The sequence below is a fragment of the Electrona antarctica genome, assembly GCF_951216825.1.
Source record: "Electrona antarctica genome assembly, chromosome: 8".
NCBI classification, from domain to species: Eukaryota; Metazoa; Chordata; class Actinopteri; order Myctophiformes; family Myctophidae; genus Electrona; species Electrona antarctica.
Window position 1 is genome coordinate 10,021,218 of NC_136789.1, and position 19,017 is coordinate 10,040,234.

Sequence of the window (19,017 nt, forward strand, 5' to 3'; positions counted from 1 at the left end):
GTTTGACTTCAAAGAGGGAGGTGAAAAAGTGGATGAACGCCCTCTCGACTTACCAGCGCATATCACTGTCCAGGCAGAGAGAGAGAGAGAGAGAGAGAGAGAGAGAGAGCTGGCCCAGAGGAAAATCTTGTTGCTCATTTAAAGCTGATATATTGCTCCCGAGACATAAGGGAGCGTCTCATTTGTGGTTCATACGTGGTTCATTTGATGATCACCAATGTCTCAATTATGTTGCCTAAAATGCCTTAGGCGACAACATTGAGATATCGATATTGTCTACTTTAATGCTCTTTAGTGTCTCGAATAAGTGTCCTTTGGAGCCATGAATAAGATGCATGTAGCCTTGTTTGAGATTACAGTGAGAGATAAATGAGAACTAGTTGAGATCTCATTTTATGATCACTTGAGTCTTGTTTATTGCTCAGGATGCATAAGGGTAGCTTTAAATGAGATTATAGTGAGAGATAAATGAGAGGTAGTTGAGATCTCTTATTAGCTATTTTATCGTCTCTTTACTGTCTCACATGAGTCTCATAATCGAGCCATTATTGAGCTATAATGGAGAAAGTAAATATGCAAATATTGTGATATAAAAAATAGCTACAATAATTTCCTTCAATAAAACATTTATTTTTCAGGGTAGGAAGAACATGTATTTTTTCAGGCCCTTAAAACAAGGCTCCATGGCCTGGGCAATGGATCAGTGGTCCAGGCACATTTTCTGGTAATCCAGGCTGGCAAGTGTCAGCCTACTGTCTCTCTAAAAAAACAAAAATCAAAACAAGGCTCCATGCGTCCTTTAGTCCTCCATAGTCCTTTAGGTGTTGCGGCACTTGTGCATGGCCTTATTGAGGCACCTTTTCTGGTAATCCAGTCTGGCAAGTGTGCTGTCAGCCTACTGGCTCTCTAAAAAACAAACAAACAAAAAAAAACAAGGCTCCATGCGTCCTTTAGTCCTCCATCTTCTAGTCTTTTAGGTTTTGCGAATGCTGCGGCACTTGTTGTGCATGGCCTTATTGATTTTCTCCATGGACCAGCTGCTGTCCCATCCCTCCAGGTTGGCACACCGTAAGACATAGTCTGCAAACAGAGAATATGAAATTAGATATACAAGCACACAGTCAACATGTTTCCCCCACCAGTGAGGTCATTCATCCTTCAGTGTAAAAAAAGAGTAATGTTACATGAAGTATTTGAAGGGAGCAGAGTGCCATTCCGAAGCACTGCTATTCAGACTACGGCGTGCGGTTAGGGTTAGTATTGAGCGCGTTGGAATGGCTGACTGTACAGACTCCAAGCATAGCATAGCCACAGACAAGGCCAACCTGGCTCAGAGAAAGAGACTGCCCCACCACTGCAACATCAGTGATTCAAATAGGCTTCATCCTGCATCCAGACTAACTAAATTGAGAAAGGATGCAATCATGTCACCCTCCGGGGGTCCTGGGATGCAATACTGTACTCTATCGTTGTTGAAGTAGGACTCATAAAATGTCCCTGGGACCCATCTAAAAGAGCACCCCTGGGTCCCGGGACCCATTACATTGAAAACCTATTTACATCACTGCGTCATGTTGAAGCTTGACTGCAAATCTTTACTACCACAAGCCAAGGTACAATAACAGACAGGCAAAAACGGGCTTGCAGATTGAAGGATGAATGGGGTTCTTCGGATGCCAAACAAATACATGTAGTATTACTTTACAAACAGCAAAGTGAAATGGTGAAAATAAAGTGACAGAGCAGACAAACGTTTCGGCCTCAGACCATCAATACTGAATGTAGGATGCCCATGTTTGCTAAGCATATCTAGGAAACCAATCGTAGCTATGCTTGAAGGTGTCGGTGTCGGTGTCAGCCCATAATATTACCACTCTTTGAGCCCAAGAGGCTACAGGAAATTAACACAACCCATAATGAAAGACACTCTTGAAGAATAGAGGATCTTGGTAAGTCATCTACACCAGTGATTCCTAAAGTGGGGTCCAGGGACCCCCAGGGGTCCTTGAGGGAGTTCCAGGGGGTCCCCAGCTAAATGATAGCCACCTGAACCAACTGGGGTCTGTAACTCTGTGTACAAATGGAACCAAATGGACCTAACCCTGTATGAAGAAAACTTACTCTGAATTGCTGTCACTTTCTTGGGGTCCAACTTCCGTTTCCCCTCTGGGATAACTCCATTTTTCCCAAAGACCACTGCGTCTTTACACTCCTCTACTGTGAAGAGGGCATCGAACAACGAGTGGAACAGTCGGGTGGTTTTTTTCCCAGCATTCTGGTGCCACGCTGCCAGTTCCACTGACGAAACAAGGACTCCACAACCTGCGAATAGAGATTCAGCAATTAATACATTTCACAAACTGCATTTTAAAACTGAAACAGTTTTGTACTTGTAATGCAGCTACATTGACCGTTGCAGAGACAACTATGAGACCTTAACTTTACTTCCAAGCTGTGTGGCAACGGTTAACTTACTGTAGTGTGAAATGTATGGTATAAACGTATACATGGGTGGGATCACAGTGAAGCATATGTAGTGTTAAACGTGAAACAAATGAATGCATACCAAGACATTTGTGAAACTATGCTTTTTACTCTAGAATCGTACCATCAACATTCATAATCATTGCATACATACCAGGATAGAGCTCTCGCATCCCAACAGCTGAAGTAATGTCCTTGGGTCGGCCTGTCTGGACAATGTCCACCAGTGCCTGCAGGGCTTGCAGGCTTTCTGGGACTAGAATGAGGGGGGGAAATAAATATATATATATATATATATATATATATATATATATATATATATATATATATATACACACACACAAACACCAACATATTTAAAAGGTTGAGTACTTGACAAATAAGTGTTAAATACGGCTATAGAACATTTGTTCAGTAGCAGGGTGGATGACAGAACTCGCAGGATTAAAGTAGTTTCAAGTGAGACAAATAATTTAGCTGACATGATTTCAATTTGCAACACTATCAAATTGAAGTTACATTACAAAAGACCGCCAATTAATCATCTTACCGATACTGGAGATAGCATCAGTCATACGCTTGTTCAGTGCCTGCAGCTTCTCGACCTCAGCCCGGCAGGACTGGCAAGGCTGCCACGCACCTTCACTCTCACTTAGCTGATGGTCTAGAAAGGAAGCACAACTGCAGTCACAAAAAAGTACGAAACAAAAAGGACATATACTGGACATATACTGTATGCATGCTGACACTTGGCTGAGGATACACACCTTCTATGGCAGCTTCTACATGGGCCTCAGACTGATTCTGGCGGGGCAGCGTCTGCAGGAACGACTCATAAGGAGTGGGTTGAGTAGACTGCTGCGGACAGCTCAACTCGGTGTAAGTTGGTGCCCATTCTTCCTGCAGAGACTACAAAGACATTCCTTATTGTTTAGTCTGTCAAAGATCTTCAACAAGGCTATGGCATCTACAATACATTGTGATTGTAACAATGTCACAATTAAATGAAAAAAAATCCAATTAAAGCATGTTACCTGGTCATGAACAGCTGTCCAGGCCTGGCTAGAGACTGGTTGGTCGTGGTACTGTAGCCCATGTTGAACAGAAGGCTGCAGATCGAGAGACCAAAAGACATTCCTTATTTTTTAGTCTGTCAAAAGAACTTCAACAAGGCTTCACAATGCATTGTGATGCAATGCTTTGTGAGCTTATGCATAGATATGCATTAAGTCACAAATAAATAGGAAATCCAATTAAAGCATTTTACCTGGTCATGAATACCAGTCCAGGCTTGCATGCTAGAGACCGGTTGGTGGTAGTACTGTGGCCCATGTTGAACAGATGTAGGCTGCAGATCGACCAAAAGACATTGCTTATTTTTTAGGCACATCTACTAGCTCACAATGCACCGTGATGCACTGCGTTGTGAGCTTGAACATATACCAATCAGGGGTAATCAGTAATGTCACAATGAAATGAATAAGAAATGCAATAAAAACAGCATTTTTACCTGGCCATGAATACCATCCCATGCCTTGCTAGAGCCCGGATGCTGGTGGTACTGTGGCCCAGGTGAAACAGAAAGCAGCAGAGAGATCAAAATATATATTTTTGAGTGGTGCAACCACTCCAAGGAACAGCTTTGTCCCCATGTGACTATCCCGATGTTTAGAGTATCACTAGGGGGTGCTGTTGCACCACTCTCTTCAGACTAGTCTGATTTTTTTTTGTCTGTCAAATGTTCAAAAAGGCACGTGTGCATCTACTATTTCACAATGCATCGCGAGTTTGAAGATCAAGCAGAAGTAATCAGTAATGTACCAAAGTCATATTGAAATAAATATGCAGTTCAAAAATATTTTACCTGGTCAGGGACAGGTGTGCTAGACTGGCTGGCGACCTGGTGGGGTGGCCCAGCTTGTGTAGCAGGACGCTGCAGATTGAGAGAAAGACATTCTTTTTTTGTCTGTCAAAAGAACTTCTAAATGGAACATCTACTAGCTCACAATGCGTCATGAACTTGAAGATAATCCAATCAGAAGTAATCAGTAGTGTACCAAAGTCACAATGAAAAAGAAAAATGTAATGCAATTAAAAAAAGCATTTTACGACTGGCACGGTGGCACAGTCGTAGTGCTGTCGCCTCACAGCTAGAAGGTCCTGGGTTCGATTCCCGCTGGGGACGCTGTGGGCGTGTTCTCTCCTCTGCTTCATCAGTACCCATAACCGAGGCGGGGTTGGCAAAAGGGCCTTTCTGTGTGGAGTTTGCTCTCCCCGTGTACCTTAGGGTAGGAGGTACCCTCACAAAACAGTAATCCTGGTCTCTAAAACTGCCTCCCCCTGGTCAGCCTGATGAGGGGAAAGGAGCTGTTGGAATAACATGTTCTTTCCACAGGCTAGGACCAACCGGGGAAACTCCCCCCATCAGGTGAAAAGCAGCGGCTTGGACTCCTCATGCATTGAAGGAAGCATGGGGCCAGTCCGTTGCTCTTCCCAGGTTGGCAGTGGGAGTGTAGAGCCCAAGATTACATTAGATAATTAACACTGGGTGAAAACTGTGGGATTACCAAAAACGCATTTTACCTGGTCATTATTAGGTGTGCTAGCCTGGCTGGAGACCTGGTGGTGGTGGTGGTCCCGGGGTGGCCCAGCTGGTGTAGCAGGACGCTGCAGATTGAGAGACCAAACATTTTTTTGTCTGTCAAAAGAACTTCTAAAAGGAACATCTACTAGCTGACAATGCGTCATGAGCTTGAAGATAGATCAATCAGAAGTAATCAGTAGTGTACCAAAGTCAAATTGAATAAATATGTGATGCATTTTTTTAAAGCATTTTACCTGGTCATTATTAGGTGTGCTAGTCTGGCTGGAGACCTTGTGGTGGTGGGGTAGCCCAGCTGGTGTAACAGGACACTGCAAATAGAGAGACCACAAAGACATTCCCATTTTGTGTCTGTCAAAAGAACTTCAAAAAGGCTGCAGATCGCTCATAAATGCGTCGTGACCTTACACATACAGAAACTTGTTGCATTTATAGATATACATGTAATGCAATTAAACAAAAAAAAATTACCTGGTCATTATTAGGTGTGCTAGCCTGGCTGGAGACCTGGTGGTGGTGCTGGGGTGGCCCAGCTTGTGTAGCAGGACGCTGCAGATTGAGAGACCACAAAGACATTCTTTTTTTTTTTTGTCAAAAGAACTTCTAAAAGGAACATCTACTAGCTCACAAAGCGCTGTGAGCTTGAAGATAGACCAATCAGAAGTAATCAGTAGTGTACCAAAGTCACAATTTAAAAGAAAAATATAATGAAATTAAAAAAGCATTTTACGACTGGCACGGTGGCACAGTCGGTAGTGCTGTCGCCTCACAGCTAGAAGGTCCTGGGTTTGAGTCCCGCTGGGGACGCTGTGGGCGTGTTCTCTCCTCCGCGTCATCAGTACCCATAACCGCGGCGGGGTTGGCAAAAGGGCCTTTCTGTGTGGAGTTTGCTCTCCCCGTGTACCCTAGGGTAGGAGGTACCCTCACAAAACACATGAAGTAATCCTGGTCTCTAAAACTGCCTCCCCCTGGTCAGCCTGATGAGGGGAAAGGAGCTGTTGGAATAACATGTTCTTTCCACAGGCTAGGACCAACCGGGGAAACCCCCCCTGTCAGGTGAAAAGCAGCAGCTTGGACTCCTCATGCATTGAAGGAAGCATGGGGCCAGTCTGTTGCTCTCCACAGGTTGGCAGCGGGAGTGTAGAGCCCAAGATTACATTAGATAATTAACACTGGGTGAAAACAAATTGGTTAAAAACTGTGGGATTAAAAAAATATATATGCATTTTACCTGGTCATTATTAGGTGTGCTAGCCTGGCTGGAGACATGGTGGTGGTGGTGGTCCCGGGGTGGCCCAGCTGGTGTAGCAGGACGCTGCAGATTGAGAGACCAAACATTTTTTTGTCTGTCAAAAGAAATTCTAAAAGGAACATCTACTCGCTCACAAAGCGCTGTGAGCTTGAAGATAGATCAATCAGAAGTAATCAGTAGTGTACCAAAGTCACATTGAATAAATATGCAATGCATTTTTTAAAGCATTTTACCTGGTCATTATTAGGTGTGCTAGTCTGGCTGGAGACCTTGTGGTGGTGGGGTAGCCCAGCTGGTGTAACAGGACACTGCAAATTGAGAGACCACAAAGACATTCCCATTTTTTGTCTGTCAAAAGAACTTCAAAAAGAAGGCTGCAGATCGCTCATAAATGCGTCGTGACCTTACACATACAGAGACTTGTTGCATTTATAGATATAAATGTAATGCAATTAAACAAAAAAAAGTTACCTGGTCATTATTAGGTGTGCTAGCCTGGCTGGAGACCTGGTGGTGGTGCTGGGGTGGCCCAGCTTGTGTAGCAGGACGCTGCAGATTGAGAGACCACAAATACATTATTTTTTTGTATGTCAAAAGAACTTCTAAAAGGAACATCTACTAGCTCACAAAGCGCTGTGAGCTTGAAGATAGACCAATCAGAAGTAATCAGTAGTGTACCAAAGTCACAATTTAAAAGAAAAATGTAATGCAATTAAAAAAGCATTTTACGACACAGCTAGAAGGTCCTGGGTTTGATTCCCGCTGGGGACGCTTTGGGCGTGTTCTCTCCTCCACGTCATCAGTACCCATAACCGAGGCAGGGTTGGCAAAAGGGCCTGCTCTAGCAGTGATTCTCAATCCGTTTAATTTCAAGGACCCCCTGTTTGACATGCATTAGTCTACAGACTCCCATTTAATGGCATTTCTCTGGGCGGCCCAAATTATATTGTAAAATCAATGTTATTTTAACTCTGAGAGTGTACAAATGGAACCAAATGGACCCGTTGGTTCCATTTGTATGCTCTCTGAGTTACAGACCCATAAGGGTCCATTTGGTTCCAAACTATCATTTAGCCTGGGACCCCCTCAGGTACCCCCTGGGGTTCCCCCTAAGGTAACCACTGCCCTAGGGTAGGAGGTACCCTCACAAAACACATGCAGTAATCCTGGTCTCTAAAACTGCATCCCCCTGGTCAGCCTGATGAGGGGAAAGGAGCAGTTGGAACAACATGTTCTTTCCACAGGCTAGGACCAACCAGGGAAACTCACCCGTCAGGTGAAAAGCAGCGGCTTGGACTCCTCATGCATTGAAGGAAGCATGGGGCCAGTCCGTTGCTCTCCCCAGGTTGGCAGCGGGAGTGTAGAGCCCAAGATTACATTAGATAATGTATTGACCTGAGATCAGATTCTAAAAAAAGCTATGTTTCTATGTCAGTCGTTCAAAAATAGCAGACCTAGAAGCTCGTATGAGCTTGTAGATCTGCTATTTTTCAATAGCTAAAGCATAACATAATGCTAACACCAAAAGGTGTTCCCGGCCAAAATGGGGTTAACACTGGGTGAAAAAAATGGGTTAAAAACTGGGATTAAAAAAAATAAAAAACGCATTTTACCTGGTCATTGTTAGGTGTGCTAGCCTGGCTGGAGACCTGGTGGTGGTGGTGGTGGTGGTGTGGCCCAGCTGGTGTAGCAGGACGCTGCAGATTGAGAGACCACAAAGACATTACTTTTTTTTGGTACAGACAAGCTCTTCTACATTCTTCTGCAGTACTTCTTTACTCCAATTCCAAATAAAACAGCATCTTACCTTCTCAGCAACAGGTGGGCTGGTGTTTAGGTGATCACGTGTCCCAGGTGGAACAGAAGGCTGCAGATCGAAAGATCACACAAAGATATTCATCAATTGTTTGTCACAATGCCTTGTGATGCAATGTGTTGTGCACTTTCAATTCAACAAGTGAAAATACAAGTGCAAATAAAATAACCTTAGCTGGAGCAGCCTGAGATAGTGGACTACTGTAATACAGATCCGCACTGGCAGATTGTCTGTTGTCCTTTTTTGTTATCTTTTTCGGGGGGACATTTGGGCATACAGACAATACTGTGGCTCTGTAGAATTTATTGTCCTTCCATTTGGCAAGGACCTGGTCATTGGTCTGTAATTCTGTGAATGACGAAAGTCTCTTGTCGGTTTGTAGATCGGAGGACTGGTAAATCCGTGCTGTCTCACCATCCTCCACAAACTGGACAAATACATTATAACCTGAAAGAGCAAAACAATATTTGTGGTGTGAACCGTGTGATATTCATAATCTTTCCATTTAAACACATGCAGAGACAAGACTACCCCGATTATTGAACAGAAATAGGAGTTACAACATACATGGCCTTCTTAAAAAAAATGGCATTGCAATCAATGTCAGATGGACAGACATTGATTGCAGATTAATCTAAAATAACAATTCATTGTGGACAGACAATATGCATAAAATAACAACATTTGAGTGTGCACTAGGAATGTGCACTAGGGGAATGACATTTCCACCAGATACCCCTGAATTAGTATAGCAATGACTAGGCTACTATCCGAAAATACAGCTATTCAACACTTTTTCCACTTGCACCAGACAAGCTTACCGTCATCTTGGCAGTTGAGCTCTTCAATGCCTGCAGGCTCGTAGTCCTTCATTTTTGTGGGAACAGTGCGAGGTCTCTTAGGCATGACCTTTTTCAAGTTTAATGGCATACTGTGGAAGAGTGAAAATATTGAAATACAAATGTAGGGGGCACATCTGAATACAAATTACATTCTTACATTGTTCATTCTTACATACTAGTCTACACTCTCATGCTTAGTTGATATTTTAAATTCCTTGTTATTCATGTCCTCACTCACTGTATTGCATTACTGCTATTATTTTAATGTTTTATGCCTTGCTTTTCTCCATTGCTCTGTAAAGCACTTTGAGCTGCATTTCAGGTCATGAAAGGTGCTATACAAAGAGTTTTATTATCATTACATACATTTCATATCACACACACACACACCACAATTGCCAAGGAGAAACAATACGAAAAATAAACTCAAGACCCTCTGGCTATGCCTGCAACATCCAAGGAGATGTGTATGACTTCATGCAGAAGTAGTTGCACTGGTTAGCCTGACTAATCCTTGTATTTTCAACACAAGATACTGGTATGCTAATGTTAGCTAACAGGTTATCAAGGCTTTTAACGTTAGCTTATAGCATATCGTCTTTCCTAAAAGTATGCGTTTATTTCTTATTCTGTATTAAACATAGAAGCCGTGCATGGCCTGTTTATAGAGCCAGCAGCAAACGTACGTTAGCAGCAATCTGTTAATGTGCCACGTTAGCATGGACGCTAGCACATGGTGTCTCCCTTTAGTTGACGTCCTAATACAGCAGTCTCTTCACTTACAATATATGTTCTGCCATGGTATATGCATTACTAGGAACGTAACAAACTGTATGTGTTTATTTTTTGTCGCAACATACCTTTGGCTTTTACCACGGCCTTTATTGCCTTTCTTCTTTCCCTTCTGTATGTTCTCCATGTTAAGCCGGTGTCCGCTGTTGATGCTACTGGGAAAGGAGGGAGTGTCTCTGACGTGGATTTGTATATTTCGCGCGTTGCTGGAGCTTCTTGTTTGGTGTCCAATCACGTTCGAAATACTGTGCTATAGGCGGGACATTGCCAAGCCAGGACAAATGAGGTCGTTTTTCCGGTCCATGACGTTATGCTGTTATCCAATGACTTTCGACTGCTTAATATATATATATAAAACTATATAACTTATATACAGTGGCTTACTGTTCGTACTGTAATGTAATATAGATTTATCTTTATTATTGTGGTGTTATTATTAAGTTTGTACAGTTTGTTACTCTGCTGTACATGTGTTCATATATATATATATATATATATATATATATATATATATATATATATATATATATATATATATTAATGAACACATGTACAGCAGAATAACAAACTGTACAAACGTAATAATAATAATAATAATAATAATAATAATAATAATAATAATAATAATAATAATAATAATAATAATAATAATAATAATAATAATAATAATACATCTATATTACATTACAGTACGAACAGTAAGCCACTGTATATAAGTTAGGGTTATGATCTGGATCATCCATGGAGTGAGAAGTTTAAATAGCCTATACCTAATACTATGTGGTTATTGATTTTCCGAGTTCAGACAGCACAGAGGGCTCTGACTGAACTGGGCCTCGTGCCCAGGTGGGGGTCCGCGGGGGTCCGCGGGGTATGCACACACACGCGCGCACGCCGCACACAAACGCGTGTGTATAGAGGGAGGGCGGGGGGTCTCAAGGTTCGGGGACCCCAGGGACCCCCCAGGGACCCCCACATGGTAACTGTTTCATTTCTCTACCATTTTGGACGGGGGTGGGTTCGTTGGAATCGTGTCGCCCCCCTGGGTGCGTTTTTGGGGGTCTCAAGGTTCGGGGACCCCTAGGGACCCCCAGGGACCCCCCCAGGGACCCCCACATGGTAACTCTTTCATTTCTCAACTGTTTTGAACGTTGTAAACGCCTCCTATCGGTCCCTTGCCCTCGAAACACGTCTGGAAAAAAGTGAGCCACTGTATATAAGTTAGGGTTATGATCTGGATCATCCATGGAGTGAGAAGTTTAAATAGCCTATACCTAATACTATGTGGTTATTGATTTTCCGAGTTCAGACAGCACAGAGGGCTCTGACTGAACTGGGCCTCGTGCCCAGGTGGGGGTCCGCGGGGGTCCGCGGGGTATGCACACACACACGCACGCGCGCACGCCGCACACAAACGCGTGTGTATAGAGGGAGGGCGGGGGGTCTCAAGGTTCGGGGACCCCAGGGACCCCCCCAGGGACCCCCACATGGTAACTGTTTCATTTCTCTACCATTTTGGACGGGGGTGGGTTCGTTGGAATCGTGTCGCCCCCCTGGGTGCGTTTTTGGGGGTCTCAAGGTTCGGGGACCCCTAGGGACCCCCAGGGACCCCCCCAGGGACCCCCACATGGTAACTCTTTCATTTCTCAACTGTTTTGAACGTTGTAAACGCCTCCTATCGGTCCCTTGCCCTCGAAACACGTCTGGAAAAAAGTGAGACCATTTTCGGACTCAGCACGACAAGCTGAACACGCTGATATGTGTTTCCCAGCACACGGACTTACGGTTCTCTTAATTGGCTAGCGTTAGGGTTAGTTTTCAATGCGCGATAGCTCGGGAACGATAGGTCCGTCAGCCAAATAATTCACATGGGCGCGTACAGCTCTCCAAGATCTACACTCCGATAGGTCCGCCCTTCTCGTGCGACACCCGTAGCAAGAGTTCTCCAACTCTGACCTGTAATCCACAAGCTTTATAGACATGATAAACCTTAGAGTGTATTGAATGGTGAAATGCTAACCCTAATTTTGAGAACCACAGGTCTGTGTGAGGGGAGACACATATTGGCGCGTTCGTCTCATCAATAGCTATGCGTGGATGTAAGGCACGCCCATTTTCGACCTTTGTGGGAGGAGCTATCGCGCATCAAAGTCTAACCCTAGTTTTATGAACCACATGAGAAACACATATCAGATTGTGGAGAAACACATATCAGATTGTTCGTCATGACAAGCTATATAACATACTAAAAGATGGGCCCCTAATATCCAATGGTTTTTGACTTAGAGGCCTTAGAGAGGCTAGAAAAATAACAAAAAAAATGTTTTCAACGGGACCAATGCCATTAAATCCAGCATGACAAAGTGAGTCAGACTAAGTAGTTTTTGTAAAAAAATATATATATTTGTGTTTGTGGGGTCCAGAAAACGTGTCTAAAAAAATATCTAAAATATTTAGAAGTGTCGTAGAGACTTGAAACCAATTCCATTGGATTCCCTGTGCTTCAGACATGGATAAACACCCTTTGTTTTAGAAAAAATGGTTATTCCCTGTCGATTATAGCCTTAAAGGGCCTCGACGCCATACAAAGGTCACGGGCGTGACCATTGATAGTTAGAAGTGTCGTAGAGACACAGGACCAAGTTCATTTGATTCAGCTGGATGAGAAGAAGAAAAAATTTGCCTGCTCAAAACAAACGGACACATTTTGGATTTTTAATTGATTTTAACGCGTTGGAGGCCACTAAAAATCAAATTTTTCTAAATTTCTCTAAATACACTTCCCCCCCCTATGTCAAGTAATGAAATCACACCCGGGTGAACAGGGTGAACATAGCAACCATGCTCATTTTTCTGCACAGACTAACAAAGCCAGTTGTAGGAGTGGTTTACACCACTCAAAAATATGTGGGGGTCCCTGGGGGTCCCTAGGGGTCCCCGAACCTTGAGACCCCCAAAAACTCCCCCAGGGGGGTGACACGATTCCAACGAACCCACCCCCGTCCAAAATGGTTGAGAAATGATGTCCTGACAATCATGTTCAATCTGTTTTACTTCCATCACATCATGGTTTTTTAGGCCTATGTTGTTTTTCTTTATGTTATTTTTTTGCCAGGGTTGCCTGATTTCCGTTTTTGTTTATTTGTGATAACAAAGCAATAGAACAAGATGCAAAACAACTAAACATCTGACAGACCATATAAATCTATGCATTTAGGATTAATTACACTCTTGCACGGTAGGTGGCGGTATGCACATCCGGTTTGTTGCGATCCGCTATAAAAAGGACAGAAGAAGAAGAAGCACAGCACAGCTGCGCAGAGCACACAAACCTATACTCAGGAGCAAAGTAAACAGTGTCTTTATCCTGGAACGATAAAGATGTTTTCTGCGACAACCAACAAAAAATATCGAGGTAAGGGATTTGAAAAAAATGTGTGTGGTTATGTTTGTTGGACAGGGTTCCCGCGGTCCTTTAAAAGTTTGCATTTTAGTTAAGCATTTATGTTAATTTGTCACTGCAAATTGCCGTTAAAAGTAAAAGGTTAACCAACTTCAATATCAACAGAATTAGCTATAGGCTTCATAAGTACCTATATATTTCCTCTACATGTTAGTGTGTACTGTGTAAATGAGTGTGACATCTTAAAGTGAAGTTGAATCAGTTAAAGTGAATCAATAAATCAAAAGAACATTGAAAATGAAACTGTGTGAGGCCGACGCCATTTTGGGACTAAACGTGAGGTTCAGAAGGGGGTTCCTGTGTCTATGGGTGACGCCATGTTGTGTCTAAAAAGGCGAATGTTTTGATTCATGCGTTTTTATTGTCATTTGTGTTGATTCATGAAGAGTAAGACATGCATGCACTTGTATGAACGAAAACATTGTAAACCTACATTTCAGTGCCTGTGAGCATGCATCACAGAGGTTTAATCTTAATTGTTAACTGTTCAAGCAGTCATATGCTGTGAAAAGTATACCTTACTGGCTGCTAATGGTCATTTTTGCACATTAAGAGTAAATTACAGTGGTGAATATGATAAGTGATTTGAATATGACTGAAGTATGTGATGTATAACTATACTGAACCCAACATTATACTATTGATTTTAATAACCAACAGAGTGAAATACATTACGGAAAGCAAAACATCAAGCTGTGTTTTTCCTATTTTACTCAGGAGCTTCTGTGGTACCTGCAAGCCAGTCAAGTATGACACACAATCCTAACCCACGATGGAGGAGAAAGGTAGCATGCGAAGCCTCTAAGCGAAACAGAAGAACTTTATTGGTGAGTGTTTATTTTTTTTACAAGTCTGTGGCTAATATTTATTTTTTATAGGCTTCCTACCCACATTCATATTTGGCTTTGCTAGATATTGAGTATCAAAATAATGTACACATTTGAGGCTGAACACACACGTAATTTTATTGTTCACCTTTCAACAGAAACCACCTGAAGAGCAGAGACCTGCAGCTGATGTGCCAGCTGGTAATGTCCAACCGGACCCTGACGAGAAGAGTCCAGCAGGTATGTAGTGTGAACGGGGAACCTATTATTTCACAGTTTACATATCTGTCAATATGTAATCATTGGGATTGCGTGTAATAGCACCACCCTTTCAGAGCAGGATATTCGGTATCTGGTCAGTTGTATAGTAGTGTTAAGCTGCTTTTGCCCATCTAGAATCTCTGCCACTTCTCCGTTTCATGTTTGGTGGCAGCTAATTTGACATGGTTGTGAGCTCAGAACTAGCACACATAGTTACTTAGTCAAGCTATATCTGTATGTGGACTTTGCTTGTAATCTTTAAAGATGTCACTTTGTACTTTCTCCTGTAATGTGAATACATTTGCATTTCATGCCAACCATTGTTTGTTCACTTAAACTGAACACTTACTTTTTGGGAAAACCTATAGGGGCTAAAATGGTAGTACCTAGTAACTCTATCTGGTTACATATAGTTTACATATGCATATTTTGTTTATGCAGACTGCATAATTCTGACGGGTAACTGCAGGAACTTGATTGATGGACTGATTTTCACTTCCTGTGTTCTACATAGTGCCAACTGGCATGGTGACTCCCGATGCCTGTGAACACTACGCACAGAGCAGCATTTCCAGGCCAGATAGAGGGACGCCTTCCTACATTCAACCAGGTATAGATTCATGCACAACATGATTTGTAATCCATTAGACCTCAGTTTTATTTGGTTGTCAATTATGGTGCTGAGGGTGAAAATGTGGTAATATGGATGGATATATAGGTAAGGTAACTCGCTGGAACGTATTATGATTTAAACTTGTTTTTTGTGTTCTACATAGTGGTGACTCCAGATGCCTGTGAACACTACGCACAGAGCAGCATTTCCAGGCCAGATAGAGGGACTCCTTCCTACATTCAACCAGGTATAGATTTATGCACAACATGATTTGTAATCCATTAGACCTCAGTTTTATTTGGTTGTCAATTATGGTGCGGAGGGTGAAAATGTGGTAATATGGATGGATATATAGGTAAGGTAACTCGCTGGAACGTATTATGATTTAAACTTGTTTTTTGTGTTCTACATAGTGCCAATGGGCATGGTGACTCCAGATGCCTGTGAACACTACGCACAGAGCAGCATTTCCAGGCCAGATAGAGGGACGCCTTCCTACATTGAACCAGGTATAGAGTTATGCACAACATGATTTGTAATACATTAGACATGTGTTTTGATTTGTGTTATTTATCACAGTATGTGTCCTCTTGTGTCTCAAAGTGTAAGAAACATCATAATTCATATTGTTATGCAATGTTTTTCAAATAAACTTAAACGATACAAAAGGAAAGTGCTAGGACCCAAGAAGCCCAAAGGGCTTATATGAGGCCTCAACCGGTGTACAACAAAGCAATTAAAAAAATGATTTGAAAGCAATATACATATTATTTATATATACCATGATTGCATAGTATAAAGAAAACGTCTAGAATATGATTGCAAAGACATTTGATTATAATTATATAACATGATTATCGAGACAAATGTCTAAATAGTTTAGTTGTCAATTGGGGTGCTAAGGCTGAAAATGTTGTGATGGATAGCATTGATAGCTGGAACTTATTATGATTTCGGCTTCCTTCTGTGTTTTTTGCATAGCACCGACGGGCATGATGACGCCAGATCCCTGTAGTGCACCCAGCAGTTCCAGGCTTCAGACTAGCACCTCTTATAATGGAGAGCTGAATGGACCTGAGTCTGACCTTACCATTGGTGAAGATTTTCTTTTCTCTCAAGATTGCACAAGGGAGTTTCATGGAATTGGTGATCATGAGTGTTCATTTGATGGAATTGGTGATCATGAGTGGTCATTTGATGATGTCTTTCCGTCTCATGACAGAGCAGAGGAAGTGAACAATGGAGATTGTCCTCTTTACAGAAATGCCCCAATTTCTGTAGCTGAAAGTCTTCTACTTATCATGTCATTTGCCAACAGACATAAAATTACAGGAAAGGCTTTAAGTGACTTAATCGCACTTGTTAGCATTCATTGTCCAAGTGATTTGCAAACAGAGTGTCTTAGGAATTTGCAGAAATTCAAAGAGTTTTTTGATTGCTCAGCTTCTTCCTCCACACTTTTGCACAAATATTGCAACAGTTGTTTTATGTCTGTTGGTAATGACACCCAGTGTCCAGCTTGTCGTGTGCCTGTGTCAGAGGGGGCAGCTTCATATTTCATTGAGGTTTCAGTTGAAGCACAGTTGAAGTCTTTGTTTGCCAAGCCAGGTTTTGAAGAAAAGTTGAATTTCAGGTTCACCCGTCAAAAAAAACATCGTGACAACATAGAGGAAATATATGACGGAGAACTATACCAGACCTTCACAAAAAACGGTGGACCACTAAGTGATCCGAGAAACATCTCTTTGACGTGGAACACTGATGGGGTACCTGTCTTCAAGTCCTCTAAATTCTCTGTTTGGCCGTTTTATTGCATCATAAATGAACTTAGTTTTCTAGAACGCACAAAACGGGAAAACATGATTTTTGTTGGTCTTTGGTTTGGAGATTCAAAACCTGACATGCTGACATTTCTCAAACCGCTTTGTGAAACTCTCAATCAAGTTGAAAGGGATGGTGTTCTTGTCCAGTTTGCTGGAGTGCCAGAGGCTTTCATATGCAAAGTCCTGACCATTGCAGGAACTTGTGATCTACCAGCTAAAGCAATAGTTCTGAACTCAGTACAATTCAATGGGCATTTTGGGTGTTTGAAGTGTGAACAGCCTGGTCAGACAGTAAAGACTGGTGAAAGGGGGCATGTACATGCCTTTCCTTATCAAGAAGCCGACCCAAAAGGCCCTCCTCGTACACATCAAAGGTACATGAATGATGCCAGGATGGCCTATGACACAAAAACCATTGTACATGGGGTGAAAGGTCCTACTTGGCTTGGCAAACTTGACAGCTATAATGTGATCGCTGGTACTGGAATCGATTACATGCACTCTGTACTACTTGGGGTCATGCGTCTCCTCATGTTTCTGTGGTTTTCCTCAGAATTCTCCAGACGTCCTTTTAGCATGGCCAAGTCGGTACATGAAATAGACAGTCGCATTAGTGAAATTAAGCCACCTGCTTCGGTACGATATCCACGCTCCATCTTCTCTCACCGAATGTACTTTAAGGCTTCGGAGTACAGGTCTATGTTGTTGTACTTTGGGCCTGTTGTGTTCTGGGGAACTCTTGGAGGTGTGTACTATAACCATTTCCTGCTTCTTAGTGAGGCAATATTCATTCTTTTGATGGAGTCCATAACGCCTGCGCAGATAGATCATGCCGAGAAACTGCTATGGAATTTTTGTTCACAGATTAGTAATCTTTATGGAGAGCGATATCTAACCGCCAATGTACACTTGCTTGTGCACTTAGCAGATAGTGTCAGGGCTCTTGGGCCTCTGTGGACACACTCTTGCTTTCATTTTGAGGACAAAAATGGACATATACTTAGTCTTATTCATGGAACCCAGAACATTCCTATGCAAATGGTTAATGCTGTTAAGCTCATACAGTGTCTCCCAAGTATTGCTACAACCATTAACCCAGATAATGTAGCTGCTAAACTGTTGGCCAAAATGACCGGATATGACATTTGGGGTGCACATGTCACCAAAGTGATGCTGATTGGTGCATCCACTGATAAGTATCTTGGACCAGATGATCTGTTGGCCTTTGAAAAGTGCCTTGGTCACAGCTCACACAATGTGCATGTGGTAAAAACGTTCAAAAGAGCACAGATTGGCAGAACTGTGTACAACTCACAGCAGTATGTGAAAGACAGAAGAAGAAACAATAATACTGTGACATTCCATGATGGCATGCAGATTAAATATGGCCAGATAGATTTCTTCTGTTCTTACAAACAAAGAGATTTTGTTTTTCTGAATGAATACTCACGGCAAGGCACCCAACTTTTGAATGATAATGTAACGGGTGGCACATGTTTTCACATTGTGAGCTTGGTTGAAATCCCACAAAAAAGGATAGTTTTACAACTTGAGAATGTTTTGGCCAAGGTGGTGTTGTTAGATTTGTCTTCCATACCTGGCATTGTGTTTGCTGCACATTTCCCAAACACACTGGAGAGGGATTAGACAGTGTTTTGAGTCTGTTCATAGACCGCAGCACTTGCCTTCCAACTGTCTGCTTTGAACTCTGACAAGCATCAGGCCACACTCAGTATGTGAAGTAGATTAGATTCAGTGTGTCTGAGCCTAGAACCCTCTAATTTTACAGCTCTGGGACTGTTTAATTACTATGTTAGATTCAGTGTCTGAGCCTAGAACCCTCTGATTTTACAGCTCTGGGACTGTTTAATTACTACGTCAGATTCAGTGTCTGAGCCTAGAACCCTCTGATTTTACAGCTCTGGGACTGTTTAATTACTACGTTAGATTCAGTGTCTGAGCCTAGAACCCTCTGAAGATAACTAATGGTAATTAAAAGCTGTCCCAGAGCTAGGAAATCAGTGTATCTGAGCCTAGAACCCTCTGAAGATAAATAACAACATTAACAGCTGTCACAGAGCTAGGAAATTACCCGTTTCATATCCTAGAACCCTCTGCGACTGTTACTGTATGTTTATCTTCAGAACTATGAATTCTGTGTCGGAGCCTAGAACCCTCTAAACATGACTAATAGTAATAAAGCTGTTCCAGAGCTAGGAAATCCATGTATCTGAGCCTAGAA

General features: G+C 42.3%; 2 protein-coding genes and 1 long non-coding RNA gene across 4 annotated transcripts; 1 reads left to right on the plus strand and 2 right to left on the minus strand.

The window, feature by feature from the left end:
* Positions 1-726: 726 nt before the first annotated feature.
* Positions 727-4,724, minus strand: LOC306927791 (uncharacterized protein). The gene is made up of 10 exons (XM_079507641.1): positions 4,633-4,724; positions 4,349-4,417; positions 3,995-4,045; positions 3,752-3,832; positions 3,519-3,593; positions 3,252-3,393; positions 3,035-3,148; positions 2,639-2,740; positions 2,122-2,322; positions 727-1,080 (listed from the first exon to the last, which is right to left on the minus strand). The coding sequence occupies exons 1-10, from the start codon at positions 4,696-4,698 to the stop codon at positions 974-976; spliced, it is 1,008 nt and encodes a 335-aa protein (XP_079363767.1). The 5' UTR covers positions 4,699-4,724; the 3' UTR covers positions 727-973.
* Positions 4,725-5,769: 1,045 nt separating this feature from the next.
* Positions 5,770-9,934, minus strand: LOC306927511 (uncharacterized protein). Of its 2 annotated transcripts, XM_079507273.1 has the most exons (9): positions 9,857-9,934; positions 8,976-9,085; positions 8,324-8,601; positions 8,146-8,205; positions 7,952-8,035; positions 6,810-6,887; positions 6,572-6,646; positions 6,318-6,401; positions 5,770-6,063 (listed from the first exon to the last, which is right to left on the minus strand). In XM_079507273.1, the coding sequence occupies exons 1-9, from the start codon at positions 9,913-9,915 to the stop codon at positions 6,010-6,012; spliced, it is 882 nt and encodes a 293-aa protein (XP_079363399.1). In that variant the 5' UTR covers positions 9,916-9,934; the 3' UTR covers positions 5,770-6,009. The 2 variants fall into 2 exon arrangements, with proteins under 2 accessions (XP_079363399.1, XP_079363398.1); XM_079507272.1 differs by having other exon boundaries at positions 5,770-6,401.
* A 3,171-nt stretch (positions 9,935-13,105) lies between these two features.
* Positions 13,106-18,745, plus strand: LOC306927814. Its single transcript, XR_013790594.1, has 7 exons — positions 13,106-13,203; positions 13,969-14,078; positions 14,237-14,318; positions 14,854-14,949; positions 15,116-15,199; positions 15,366-15,461; positions 15,934-18,745. It is a non-coding gene; the product is annotated as an uncharacterized lncRNA (long non-coding RNA).
* Positions 18,746-19,017: the final 272 nt, after the last annotated feature.

Bases quoted from the DNA above. Each gene is read 5' to 3' on its own strand.
- LOC306927791 (XM_079507641.1), bottom strand. From the start codon at position 4,698: ATGAAGCAGAGGAGAGAACACGCCCACAGCGTCCCCAGCGGGAATCGA. The intron at 4,046-4,348 runs GTAAAATATTTT...CCTGGGCCACAG, and splicing joins GCACACCTGTCCCTGACCAG to TACCACCAGCATCCGGGCTC. The intron at 3,394-3,518 runs GTAACATGCTTT...ATGTCTTTGTAG, and splicing joins GGACAGCTGTTCATGACCAG to TCTCTGCAGGAAGAATGGGC.
- LOC306927511 (XM_079507272.1), bottom strand. From the start codon at position 9,915: ATGGAGAACATACAGAAGGGAAAGAAGAAAGGCAATAAAGGCCGTGGT. The intron at 6,888-7,951 runs GTAAAATGCGTT...CTCAATCTGCAG, and splicing joins GCACACCTAACAATGACCAG to CGTCCTGCTACACAAGCTGG. The intron at 6,647-6,809 runs GTAACTTTTTTT...CTCAATTTGCAG, and splicing joins GCACACCTAATAATGACCAG to TGTCCTGTTACACCAGCTGG.